This window comes from Macaca fascicularis, chromosome 1 (assembly GCF_037993035.2).
Source record: "Macaca fascicularis isolate 582-1 chromosome 1, T2T-MFA8v1.1".
In the NCBI taxonomy this organism is placed as follows: domain Eukaryota; kingdom Metazoa; phylum Chordata; class Mammalia; order Primates; family Cercopithecidae; genus Macaca; species Macaca fascicularis.
Genome location: NC_088375.1, coordinates 141,764,237 through 141,778,521, shown reverse-complemented (window position 1 = coordinate 141,778,521; position 14,285 = coordinate 141,764,237). Strand labels below are relative to the sequence as shown.

Sequence of the window (14,285 nt, the reverse complement as noted above, 5' to 3'; positions counted from 1 at the left end):
CAATCTAGTGATCCCAACAACTTTTCACTGTCCCTCAATCTTTGATGTTCTCTCTTCCTTCTTGACAAAGTTTAATTTGCAATCATTATACACCTCCCTTGCTTTTAAGCCCCCTTGCCCTTCTCTCCCTTTGTAGTATACCTGCCTGGAAAAAACACTACTCTGGATCAACTCTCGACAGTTTTGAGCCTATACCTATGCCAGTAAATATGACCCAAGAAAAACAAAACCATGATGTTTATTTAAATTACTGATCAGTAAATTCAAAATGGTTCTTAGCAATAATAATGTCCTTCTATCCCCCTAAATCACTATTTCACACCTATTCCTCTCTCTCCAAACCAGCAACTCTCCAATCCATTGTCTCTCAGTTGATAATTTTGCCTATGACTTCACTGAAAAAAACTGAGGCAATTAGAAGAGAATTTCACAAGCTCCCAAAACCACATCCTATATCTTAACTGCATTTTTGTCCATATATTTTGATTTCCTGTTACTGTGGATTAACTATTCATGCTAGCATACTAAGTAACATCTCCTAGCTTTGCACTAAATTCCATATCCTCCTGACTCCAGTGATTATCCCCCATTCATAATGATCAATTTTTCCTACTTGATTATCACCGTAAAAGCATGTAGTTATTTCTCCTATCTTAAAAAAAAAAAAAAAATAGAAAACAGAAACAAAAAATTCAACATAATTACCCTCTCTAGCTACTGTCCCATTTCTTTCATCCTTATAGCAAATTCCTTGAAAAATACCTCTAATTTTTCTACTTCTATTCCAATTAGGTTTTAGTACCTACCATTCTGCTCCACTTGTTTCTAGGATAAATTATAATCATGCTGAAAAATGCAATGGCTGTTTCTCTATCCTCATTTCGCAAAAACTATCTTCAGTATTTGACATGGTAAATCCTTCTCTCTTTCTCACTGTCCCTTGGCTTCTAGGAACTATACCTACCTGGTTTTCTCCTACTTTGCTACTTTCTACTTGTCTTCCTCATCTTTAAATGCTGGTTTATTCTCAGGCTCAATTCTTGAACTCTTCTCTATTTTATCTACACTCATTTCCCAAATAATCTCACCCATTCTCATGGCTTTCAATACCATGAATAACTGCCAATAACTGCCAAATTTATATTTTGAGCTTTGCTTCTCGTAATTTCAGATCTGAATATTTAAGAAGCTAACTGGACATCTCCTAGGCATCTCATTCCCAAAATATCCAAAATTGGGCTCCTGGTATCCCCACTAAACTAAATCCTCCTGTAGTCTTTCCCATCTCAGGTAACAGGAACACCATTTATCTACCTGCTCAGACCACAAGGCTCGATTCCTCCTCCTCACACATCTCTACATTCTAGCTGTCCACTTTATATTTAAAATCTATTCAGAATCCAATTACTTCTTACCTCAGTCCAAGCCACCACCATCTTTTTTTTTTTTTTTTTTTTTTTTTTAAGACAGGGTCTCACTCTGTCATGCAGGAAGGAATGCAGTGGCATGATCACAGCTCACTGCAGCCTCAGCTTCCCAGGTTCTAGTGATCCTCCTGCCTCCACCTCCTGAGTAGCTAGGACTACAGGCATGCACCACCACACCTGGCTAATTTGAAAAAAAAATTTTGTAGAGACAGGGGCCCACTATGTTGCCCAGGCTGGTCTTGAACTCCTGAGCTCAAGGAATCGCCCACCTTGGCCTCCCTAAGTGCTGGGATTACAAGCATAAGCCACCCTGATGGTAGGCACGCCTGGCCCACCATCATCTTTTGTCTGTATTACCACATCAGCCTTCATCAGAACTGCTCTCAACCCCTGCAATTTACTCTCAACACAGCAACCAGAAGGATCAACTGAACTTAAATCACATTTTGTCCTTCTCTACTGAAAACTGCCATCCAACCAGAGTAAAAGTCAAACTCCTTACCACTGTCGACAACACCTTACATTGTCTACAACCTGCTCCATCTTACTTCCTACCACTTTTCTCATCATTCATGCTGTCCCATCCACAATGCCACTTTACTGTTCGTCACCAGGCACACTCCTGAATAGGTTCTGCCCTTCTTCCAGATAGTCACATATCTAGCCCCATCACTTCCTTCAGGTCTTTTTTCAAAAATCACCTGGTTAACTTCTCTAAATTTTCTACCCAAACACTATCGTTTTACATTCCCCCTCCCTGAGGTTATTTTTTCTCCTTAACACTTAATCATCATCCGAAATACTGTACATTTGACTTTTCTGTTTATTGTTTTTTCCATATTAAAATATAACCTCCATGAGGACAGAATATGGTCTACTTCATAGCCACATTTCAAGTGCCTAGAACAGTGCTTGGGCATCTAGTAGGCACTATAAATTATCTGTTAAATGAAGTGTTATTGAATAAATCAGGTTAGCATACCTCCCTTGGATATTATTACATAGCCATTAGTTTTTTAATGAAAAGTTTGATACGCCAGAGAAAAATGGGCATCCAAATCTTACATCACAAATACATCAAAGTCTCTCTGGGAAAGCAGCAGTAGCACCATGTATATACTGAAGACTACACATGGGCCTTAGAATAACACCAATCAGACTTCAAATCCTTGACTCTGTTTCCTCGCAGTGTGACCACTGGCATATTATTTGAGCTTTCTGAAGCCTAATTTCTTCACAGGTAGGGATAAGAACCCTTTAATAATTCTGTTCTAAGAATAAGGGAAAATAATGCATGTAAGTGACCCATCATATATTAAGGGCTAAGTAAGCTTCATTTCTAATACTTCACATTGATTGTCAAAATGTAATTCCTGGGCAACTTAGATAATACTTCTCTTTTTTTTTTTTCTTTTTTTTTTTTTCTTTTTTATGCCAGGCAGTGAATATGTGAGCACTTTTATATTATTTTCTGGCTTTCAGCATATCTGAAATGTACCATAGTTTTTAAACAAGAAAAATACTTAACTTTTGACTAAAAACCGGCCAGAATTTCTCATACTTCCCTTTATATGGCTTTAGATCTCTGCATCCCGAAGCACAAATTTAAACATAAAAATTAGATTATCTGTTCGTATGTCTATCTGAATCAAAGTTTTTTTCCTTTTTAAAGATTTGCGGGTTATCCTAATATAAGTTAGAATTTTATTTTTATAATGTTTTTCTTTTTTAAAATTGAGATGGGTCTTGCTATGTTGTCCAGGCTGGTCTCAAACTCCTGGGCTCAAGTGATCCGCCTGCCTCGGCCTCCCAAAGTGCTAGGATTACAGGTGTGAGCCACCGTGCCTGGCCAAACTAGAATTTTAATACTTCTTACCTCTTCCCCATCAGGCAGAACATCAATAGACTGGAAGAAGATACTGATAAAGATGCTTCTATTAACAAAAAATTTCACACAGCAAAATTTAAGCTTCTCCATATGAAGACATTATTATCAAAATCTTCCTATAACACTTTAAGGGAAGAGGTGAAAAAAATATTTAAAAGTCGCGTCTTAACCAGGAGGCTCACTGACAGATATGGTTCTTAGAATAGAAGGTCATCACCCCAAAGGTCTTATAATTAAATTAAAGTAAAAACAATAGAGACCTTATAAACACATTTCACAACACCAAAGGCTGATTTTATACTTCTATATCAAAACATCAAACAATTTGATGATCATACCAATGGCCTGTAAAAATAATGGCACAAAACTATCTTCCCATGGACTTTTAAAAAGAACCAAAGCACGAAAGTACTAGTTTACAACTAGAACCCATTCTCTTGTAAAAGAGACTTTTGTGGGAGGGAGGGAGTGTGCACAAGGAGTAGCATTTCCTATTTTACAGCAAGGCTCAATTAATATTATATCTGGTTAATGAATTGTAAATAAGGTGGTCATCTGATCATGATTAGAATGAGTTGTCAGGGTCTAAGCAAAAAAATCAGACACCCTGGAACCAACCCAAATGCCCATCAATGATAGACTGGATAAAGAAAATGTGGCACATATACACCATGGAATACTATGTAGCCATAAAAAAAGGATGAGTTCATGTCCTTTGCAGGGACATGGATGAAGCTGGAAACCATCATTCTCAGCAAACTAACACAGGAACAGAAAACGAAACACCACATGTTCTCGCTCATAAGTGGGAGCTGAACAATGAGAACACATGAACACAGGGGAGGGGAACATCACACACTGGGGCCTGTCAGGGGGTGGAGGGCTAGGGGAGGGATAGCATTAGGAGAAACACCTAACGTAGATGACACATTAATGGGTGCAGCAAACCACCATGGCACGTGTATACCTATGTAACAAAACTGCATGCTCTGCACATGTATCCCAGAACTTAAAGTATAATAAAAAAAAAAAAAAAAGTATTCGGTTGAAAAAAAAAATCAGACACCCCTAAATATGAAGTTTAAAAAACTACAGTCATTTAAAAGTTGTTTTGGTTTTTATATTTTGTGGAATTGGGGAGTGAAGAAAGAGATGAAAATGGTGTAAGAAAGAATTACATGGAAACAATATTATACAAAGAGAACAGACTACCTTTGAGATCAGCACTTTATTTACCTGATGTGTTCCATTAACTTTCTAAACTCTTTTTCCCAGATTCTTCTCTATAGACAATTTTATGCCAACTGCCTGAGGCATATGGAGCTAGATTCAAAAGCATTTCTTTAGGAATATGAACTATAACTTTCCCCAAAAAACAAAGTATAGAAAATACTGCAAATGGCTGGGCGTGGTAGCTCATGCCTGTAATCCCAGTGCTTTGGGAGGCCAAGGCAGGCGGATTGCCTGAGTTCAGGAGTTCGAGACCAGCCTGGGCAACATGGTGAAACCCTGTCTCTACCAAAAATACAAAAAATTAGCTGGGCATGGTGGCATGCACCTGTAGTCCCAGCTACTTAGAAGGCTGAGGTGGGAGGATCGCTTGAACGTGGGATGTCAAGGCTGCAAATGAGCCAAGATTGTGCCACTGCACTCCAGCTTGAGTAACAGAGGGAAGGGGAGGGGAGGGGAGGGGAGGGGGTGGGGAGGAGGGAAGGGGAGGGGAGAGGAGAGGAAAGGAAAGGAGAAAAAAGAAAAGTAAAGACTGCAGGTATAGGTGAAAGTCTGCTAAAAATCTGTTTTCTGAAAATGCCTTTTGGTATTCATACATTCATGTACTTAATTTTATAAGAAACCCCTTCAAGAGTAAGGATTGTCCATAGAACTGTGATTTTTTTTTCAATAACATAGTGTGGTGAAATGAACAGGATGGCTTCCCCATCCTCAGATTCTTGATTTGCAGTTCCGAATATCTGTAGTACGTGAAAACCCATACTCTCTCCTCACTCATCATGATGACATACTTTTTACTTTCAGTAAAAGTACCCTTATTCATGGTACCTAAAAGAAAAGCAAATAGGGCCAGGCGCGGTGGCTCATGCCTGTAATCCCAGCACTTCGGGAGGCCAAGGCGGGTGGATCACAAGGTCAGGAGATCGAGACCATCCTGGCTAACCCGGCGAAACCCCATCTCTACTAAAAATACAAAAAATTAGCCAGGCGTGGTGGCGGGCACCTGTAGTCCCAGCTACGCGGGAGGCTGAGGCAGGAGAATGGCGTGAACCCAGGAGGTGGAGCTTGCAGTGAGCGGAGATCGCGCCACTGCACTCCAGCCTGGGAGACAGCAAGACTTCATCTCAAAAAAAAAAAAAAAAAAGAAAAAGAAAAAAAGAAAAGCAAATAGTAGAGCAGCAGTTGGGTGACAGAATAAAAAAAAAAAAAAAAAAAAAAGAAGGGAAAAACATCCACATGGGTCTTTTCTCTCTATATTAAAAATGTGGATGTATCTATTTCCATTTGATAAGGTTTGGTGATAGAAATGGGAATAGAACCTCTAGAAAAGGGAGGACAGAGTTGGTAAGAGAGAGTTAACATAAGAAAACTGGAGAGACTGTCTCCTAGAGGCTTTTGAGTAGGACCAAGGAAGGAGAGAGTGTTAGTTTAACAGAACCCATTCCCTTGTAAAAGGAGAAAAATAAGGTGGTCATATAATGTCTTGCCAGGTCCAAGTCAAAAATCAGACACATTCAAACATGAAGTTTAAAAAGGGAGGAGAAGGCCGGGCGCGGTGGCTCAAGCCTGTAATCCTAGCACTTTGGGAGGCCCAGAGGGGCTGATCATGAGGTCAGGAGATCGAGACCATCCTGGCTAACACGGTGAAACCCTGTTTCTACTAAAAAATACAAAAAACTAGCCGGGCGAGGTGGCGGGCGCCTGTAGTCCCAGCTACTCGGGAGGCTGAGGCAGGAGAATGGCGTAAACCCGGGAGGCGGAGCTTGCAGTGAGCTGAGATCCGGCCACTGCACTCCAGCCTGGGCGACAGAGCGAGACTCTGTCTCAAAAAAAAAAAAAGGGGGGGGGAGGAAGGAGTCACTCCATTAAAATTATTTTACTTTTAACCCTTTTCTCCAGGGGCTTGGGGGGTGGAAGAGAATAAAGAGATTAGAAATTGAATTGGCCAATCACTAAGCTCTTTGACTCATGCTTCCACTTATCATCCCCATCCTACAATATCAGCATAAAAGGCAACACAATTTTTCTCAAGTCCCAGCTCCAAGAGTGCCACAGACCCTCAACTCAAGAATTCCTTGGTTTATGGGGGCAGGAGGGAACAAATTCTATATTTTTAGGGTACATATAGGGTATTCACATGCCCTTTGAATTGAAAATCTCCTTGATTTTCTGGAGAGAAGTAGTTCAAAAGTATAACCCTTGCTTAGAGAAGAAAAAGTCAAATCAGTTAAAGCTTCTGTAGCCCCAGAGCAACCACAATTAGTTCTAGTGTAATATGTGCTCTATTTAATGTTTGCCTAAGATTATACTCTTGTTGGTCTCAGCATAGAAAGTGTTATTACAGATTGTCTTCTCTGCAACTTTAAAAAACATGCTTAAATGGAATGATAATTATCTTCTCTATGGAAGTGTTTTCTCCTGATGAGCCACCAACAAATCTAGAAAAAGGGAAAAGCTTGCTCTCCTTCACACTGGAATGAAAGCCACTTCAGTCGCATTATTCTACTTTTTTGAAATGTCTATTTTTAACTATAATCTAGTAGGATGGTAAACACATTTATGAATATAAGAAGTATAAACTTTAAACATCTACTGTCTAATAATTGATTTCAATCAATCAGTACTTTAAAAAGCCCCAAAATGCTTACTTTAATTTCAACTTGCTCTTCCATTTCTTTCGTTTTTATTGTAGTGTATTCCTTTTCAAGCCTAAGAAAGGAAAAAAAAAAAAGAGTTAAAGGTAATGTTTTCATTCAAAAGTAGTTATTAAATTACAAAATTTAAAAATACATATGAACATAAAATACAATTTATTTAGTTTCCTCTAGCTTGTAACTTGGAGATATTTGATGTGAGAAAAATCATGTAGCTTCATAAGTTCTTATTAAAAACTCACTTTACAAATGACAAAAATAAAAATCACACAAAAAAAAATTTAGAAAGTGAAATGTATAAATCACAAAATACAACTGAGTTTACGATTCTATTCAGCTCTAAACTTACAAATGAAGCATCTATTCTTTTTCCTCAAATTAAAACACACCTGTAGGTTCAACTGGCTCTTAACTTAAAAATCCTGGTACCAACATGGACTCTTTTTTTTTTTTTTTTTTTTTTTGAGACGGAGTCTCGCTCTGTCTCCCAGCCTTGAGTGCAGTGGCCGGATCTTGGCTCACTGCAAGCTCCGCCTCCCGGGTTTACGCCATTCTCCTGCCTCAGCCTCCTGAGTAGCTGGGACTACAGGCGCCTGACACCTCGTCCGGCTAGTTTTTTTGTATTTTTTTAGTAGAGACGGGGTTTCACCGTGTTAGCCAGGATGGTCTCGATCTGACCTCGTGATCTGCCCGTCTCGGCCTCCCAAAGTGACTTTAAAAATTTTAATGAGGGAAAGAGGACAACTCTTCCTTACAGAAGAATTTCAATTAATAGACATAGGAGGAACAAGGTAAAGATAAAAATCACCTTTAGAATTCCACAGTAATAACCACTGCGGGAGGAAACACTAATGGATGCTAAAGTTAGTGGGTGCAAGTTTTAAGCATAATCTCAAATTATTACTCCTAAAATATTTCGTGTTAAAGGAAAATACTAAATTTATAGTACAGAATCCTAGCAGACTGCACCTGAACTGATTAAGGTTACCATCACCAGTAATACATACTGACATCATGCATCCCTGTTAAGATGTACTGAGTTAAGTGAATTAACACAGGAACAGAAAATCAAAACCCATGTTCTCCCTCACAACTAGGAGCTAAACACTGGGTACTCAGGGACATGAAGATAGGAACAACAGACACTGAGGACTAATAGAAGGGGAAGGGAGGGAGGAGGACAAGGGCTGAAAAACTAACCGTTGGGTACTATGCTTGCTATCTGGGTGATGGGATCATTCATATATCAAACCTCAGCATCATGCAATATGCCCATGAAATAAATATGTGCATGTACCCCCGAATTTAAAATAAAGGTCAAAATTATTTAAAAATAAAAATAATTTAAAACATGACACTGGGCACAGTGGATCATGTCTCTAATCCCAGCACTTTGGGGGGCCCAAGTGGGCCAACTGCTTGAGGCCTGGAGTTCAAGACCAGCCTGGGCAACATGGTGAAACCCAGTCTCTACAAAAAATACAAAAATTAGCCAGGTGCAGTGGGTGCGTGCCTGTAGTTGCAGGTACTCAGAGGCTGAGGTGGGAGGATTGCTTGAGCCGGGGAGGTCAAGGTTGCAGTGAGCAGTGATCAAGCCACTGCACTCCAGCCTGGGAAACAGAGTGGGACCCTTCCCCCCAATCCCCCAAAAGTGATAAACCATTAAAAAAAAAAAAAAAGATGTACTGAAAAGGGCATATCACCTCTGTGATCTGTCACTGATTGCAGGAGAGTAAGCATGATATGCAATTCTACTGTAAGTCTAAAATTACCTTTATAAAAATGTATAGGCCACACAAAAATTAGTACCACCAAATTTTTTTATCTTGCTCTTGACAAAAAATATTAATACCAAGTTTACTTCAAATGTAAACCAGACTAGGCTCCAAATAACTTATAGCTGCTTTCAAAAATAAAATTCTCCCTCAAAGGACAGAAATCTATTACTTATCTCATTTAGCTCACAACAACTTTTTAATATAAGTTGTTATACCCACTCTGAGGTTTAGAAAGCTTGAGAAACTTCTGTATGGTCACAGCTTTGACTGCTACATTACTCTGTCTCTCACTAAAGTGTATCTTAAAACAGGGGTCCTCAACCCTTGGGCAGTGGACCAATACCAGTCTGTGGCCTGTTAGGAACTGGGTCACACAGCAGTAGGTGGACGGCAGGCAAGTGAACATCACTGCCTGAGCTCCGCCTCCTGTCAGATCAGTGGCAGCATTAGATTCTCATAGGAGTGCAAACCCTATTGTGAATTGTGCATGCTGGGGATCTAGGTTGTGCGCTCCTTATGAGAATCTCATGGCTGATGATCTGACGTGAGGTGGAACAGTTTCAACCTGAAGCCATACCTGCAGCCTCCATAAGTGGATAAATGGTTTTCCATGAAAGCAGTCCCTAGTGCCAAAAAGGCTGGAGACCACTGTCTTAAAAGACTATCAGATAGCTGAAAGAATTTATTAAAGACTCCAAAGAGCTGCAAAACATTTTGAACAGCTGCACTATTAAGTTTATAGCCTTCACAAATGACTACTCTGAAGTAGTTATCATGACGCATTATGTAAAAACATCACTCATTTACACACCTAAAAATAAACCCTACTTATTTCACTCCACTGATAGTGTTTTTTAATAAACTTAATTTTTTTAAAAAAGTACTGTTTACAAAAAGACTGTGAAGATAGTACAGATATTCCATGTATCCCATCCCAGTTTCCCCTATTATTAATATGTTACAGTAGTATGGTACATTCCAGCCCGGGCGACAAAGCGAGACTCCGTCTCAAAAAAAAAAAAAAATAACGAACCAATATTAACGTATTGCTGTTACCTAAAGCCCATGACAGTTTTGAGGAGAACCTTGACAGTTTTGAGGAGTACTGGTCAGGTATTTTGTAGTTATCATTATGTGATCTTCAAATGGGACCATTATGTCCTTCAAATGGGATTTGCCTCATGTTTTTCTCATGATTATACTGGGGTTATTGGGTTTTCAGGAGGAAGACCACAGAAGTAAATGCCATTTTCATTACCTCATACTACGGGTACAAACTATCAACAGAACATCACTACTGATGTTGACCTTGATCACCTGGCTGAAGTGTAAATAACTTTCTCCAGTGTAAAGTTATTTGTTCCCCCTTCACTGACAGTGCTTTTAGACCCGCATTATAGTTTGTCTAAATCACTAGAAAATACTCATAATTGTTCTTTCTATGGCCAGTTTCATAACTCAATGTTTTCTATTCACTATTAACAGAGGGATCTTTTCTTAAAATGTTGATTTGGATCATGCCACACCCAGAGTGTCCATGGTTACTCATTACCTTCAGACTAAATTTCAAACATTTACAAAAAAGTAATCAAAGCTCTCTGGAGAAATAGCTCATTACTGCGCAGGAGCCAAGCAGGTATAAGTGGAACCTGGAACATTTTGTTGCCCGAAAGAGATGAAATTCCCAAAGAATAACGGGGAAAATATCCAAAGAAAAATGCACCCAGCTTGCAAGGGTTCCCACTGGACAAAGCAGGGACAATTTAATAGTAATGGATTATAGCTCACTGAACAAAATAATTCATGAATTCACACTGATGTAAATAAATGAATAAATAAATGAGGGTGAAGGGAAAGCTCTTCCTTACAGTAGAATGCTGATTAATAAATGAAGAACAAGGGAGTGCAGGAAAATCATAAATGGATATAAAACTGGTATGGTAAAGTTTGGTAAAGAAAGAGGTTACTACGGCCAGGCGCAGTGGCTTACGCCTGTAATCCCAGCACTTTCGGAGGCGAAGCGGGCGGATCATGAGGTCAGGAGATCGAGACCATCCTGGCTAACACAGTGAAACCCCATCTCTACTAAAGATACAAAACATCAGCCGGGCGTGGTGGTGGGCACCTGTAGTCCCAGCTACTCGGGAGGCTGAGGCAGGAGAATGGTGTGAACCTGGGAGGGGGAGCTTGCAGTGAGCCGAGATCGCGCTGCTGCACTTCAGCCTGGGCGACAGAGCGAGACTCCGTCTCAAAAAATTAAAAAAAAAAAAAAAGAAAGAGGTTACTACATAATCTCAAAGTAGCCTGTCACAAATTACCTATTACAAAAGGGGAAATAACTTTACAGTAGTAAAATCTGGCAGACATCACCTTAATCAAGTGACCAAAGCTAACATTACCAGTTTTGAGAGAAAGCAATATCATATATATCATATGGTGAACCGAGAAGATATAATATCAGGGGTATACCTGCCAAAAATGCACAACCTGAATCTAATCCTGGGGAAATTCCAGAAAAACTCAAACTTCGAGATTTTCTACAAAATAATTGGCCTGTACATTCTTTAAATATATCAGAAACACAAAGACTGAGGAAATGTGTCAGATTAAAGAAAATCAAATAGGTATTAACACCTAAATCCTACACATGATCCTAGAACGGACCCTGGATGGAGGGGTGGGGAGATAGTTATACAGCATATTATTGTAACTGGTGATAAAATCTGAACATACACTGTGGATTAGATAATAATATTGTATCTATTAGGTTGGTCGAAAAGTAACTGTGGTTTTTGCCGTTGAAAGTAATGCAAAAATTGCAATTACTTTTGCACCAACCTAATATAATTTCCTTGTTTTGATTAACTACTGGGCTTATGTTAAAGGAGAGAAAAGTAGTTGTTCATAGGAAGTACACATTCAAGTATTCATGGGTAAAAGGCACAATATCTAAATTTACTCTCAAATGGACCTCCCCCAAAATGGGAATGGATTTTACATACATACACACACATACATACACACACACACACACACACACACACACACACTACATTTACATACGCATATGGAGGAGAGAGGATAATAAAGCAAATGGGATGAAATGTAAATAATTGCTGAGTCTTGGTAAAGAGTATATCAGATCCCTGGTACTATATTTGTAACTTTTTTATAAGTTTAAAAGTAAACCAACATAAAAATTCACCAAAAAAAGTCAAAGGCTAAGACTCAACTCTTACAACTTTTATGTAGTAAAGGAACCTCTGAGCCTTTGTACTTATTACCGTTCTTCTCAAAATGTCCTCCTTCTCTTCACCTGGCCAACCTTTATTACAGCAGAGAGTAAAATTTTTAACACCAGATCATGTCACTTTTCTCAAAATCCTCTACTGGCTTCCCTTCAGATGTGGAAAAAGTCTGGCCCACGAGGAGGACAATAACCAACAAAACGTTTGACAGTAACGAAAACGTGCTAGATCTGTATTGTCCAACAGAGTAGCCATTAGCCATATGTGACTAATTAGCACTTGAAATATAACTGATGAAATAAATTTTTAATCATATTTAGACTAAATAGCCACATGTGGGTAATGGCTACCACAGTAGATGGCACGGCTTTAAATACCCCAGCCCCCTACCATGTTTCTGACCTCACTGCTCACCACACTCCTATTTGCCTACGCTACTCCAGTCCCATCGGTTTTCTTCCTTTTCATTTTTTGCAGAGATGGGGTTTTACTATGTTGCCCAGGCTGGTCTCAAACTCCTGGGCTCAATGGATCCTCCCACCTCAGCCTCTCAAAGTGCTGGGATTATAGGTGTGAGCCACTGTGCCCAGCCTCTCACCAGTTTTCTATCCCTTGAATGTATCAATCACATTCTTGCCTCAGTCTTTACATTTACTGTTATCTTACTGTAGGATATACTTCCCCCAGATAATCCCATGACTCCCACTCTTACTTCCCTCTGGTGTCGGCTCAAATAGTACCTTATCAGCCTGTGAGCCCTATCTCTGCATGCCCTGGTCTAAAAGAGTGCCCATCTCTCCATGTCCTTTATCTGGCTTTGTTTTCCTCATGGCACTTTCACTGATGGATGTTACGCTGTATATCGTTCTATGTCAGTCTTCTGTATTTAAGTTCCATATCAGCAGGGATTTTCTGTTGCAGTCATAATTTAACCCTAGCAATTAGAAACAAAGGTCTTCAGCCAGTCATGGTGGCTCATGCCTGTAATCCCAGTACTTTCAGAGGCCGAGGCAGGTGGATCACCCGAGGTCAGGAATTTGAGACCAGCCTGGCCAACATAGTGAAACCCAGTCTGTACTAAAAATACAAAAAAAAAAAAAAATTAGCTGGACATGGTGGCATGCGCCTGTAGTCCCAGCTACTCAGGAGGCTGAGGTTTGAACCTTGGAGGCGGAGGTTGCAATGAGCCGAGATTGCACCGTTGCACTCCAGCCTGAGGGACAGAGCAAGACTCCGACTCAAAAAAAAGAAAAAGAAAGAAACCAAGGTCTCCAAAATTGTACTCAGGTATTATCTCCTTCAGAGAACTACCTGAAACTTCCTCCTCTGCCATCATCCTTGCCATGTCTGTGGTCTTATTTTTCTGCTCATGTATCTGCTAAAAGAATGTTTCCTCATATACATTTTAAAGACTTCTAAATTTTGTTTTATCTCAAGTGTAAATATAGTTAAAAAGGACATACCGTTGTAATTTATATGTACTTTAAAATTTTTCCACTGCAACTTAAGTGACATTTATCTTATTTATGGACAACGTCTACTCTAGGACCTAACTGGCAAAGGCAGTCGTTATTATTAAACCAATGAGCCAAATTATATTTACTTCCTCTCATTAAAGTGTTGCGTTCACTTTTCAATTCAAATAAACATGAATTAATAATTTGTCCCATAATTACAATTCTACTTCTGAATTCTAATTGTAAGAAAGATAAAGCAGGCTTGCCAAGCATTTCTCAGCTGGATGAAAACAGAAACCCAAATTAGAAATTAGAAAAATTCCATTTTTCGGATTGGCTTCCAAGATGGCCAAATATGAACAGCTCCGGTCTGCAGCTCCCGACGAGACTGACACAGAACACAGGGAATTTCTGCATTTCCAACTGAGATACCTAGTTCATCTCACTGGCACCGGTTGGACAGTGGGTGCACCCCACAGAGGGCAAGCAGAAGCAGGGTGGGGCGTCGCCTCACCCGGGAAGCACAAGGGGTCGGGGGGATTTCCATTTCCTAGCCAAGGCAGACCATGACAGACTATAGTTGGAGAAACTGTACACTCCTAC

General features: G+C 39.7%; 1 protein-coding gene across 14 annotated transcripts in view; it reads right to left on the bottom strand.

Annotated features, from left to right (window-relative positions):
- The window catches only part of EVI5 (ecotropic viral integration site 5), a 271,149-nt gene that overhangs the window by 150,287 nt on the left and 106,577 nt on the right, over positions 1-14,285 (bottom strand). For all 14 annotated transcript variants that reach the window (XM_045367267.3, XM_045367270.3, XM_074001609.1 and 11 more), the window contains one exon: positions 7,194-7,254. In XM_045367267.3, coding sequence (XP_045223202.1) covers positions 7,194-7,254 — 61 coding nt within the window. The remainder of the gene's footprint in view (positions 1-7,193; positions 7,255-14,285) is intronic.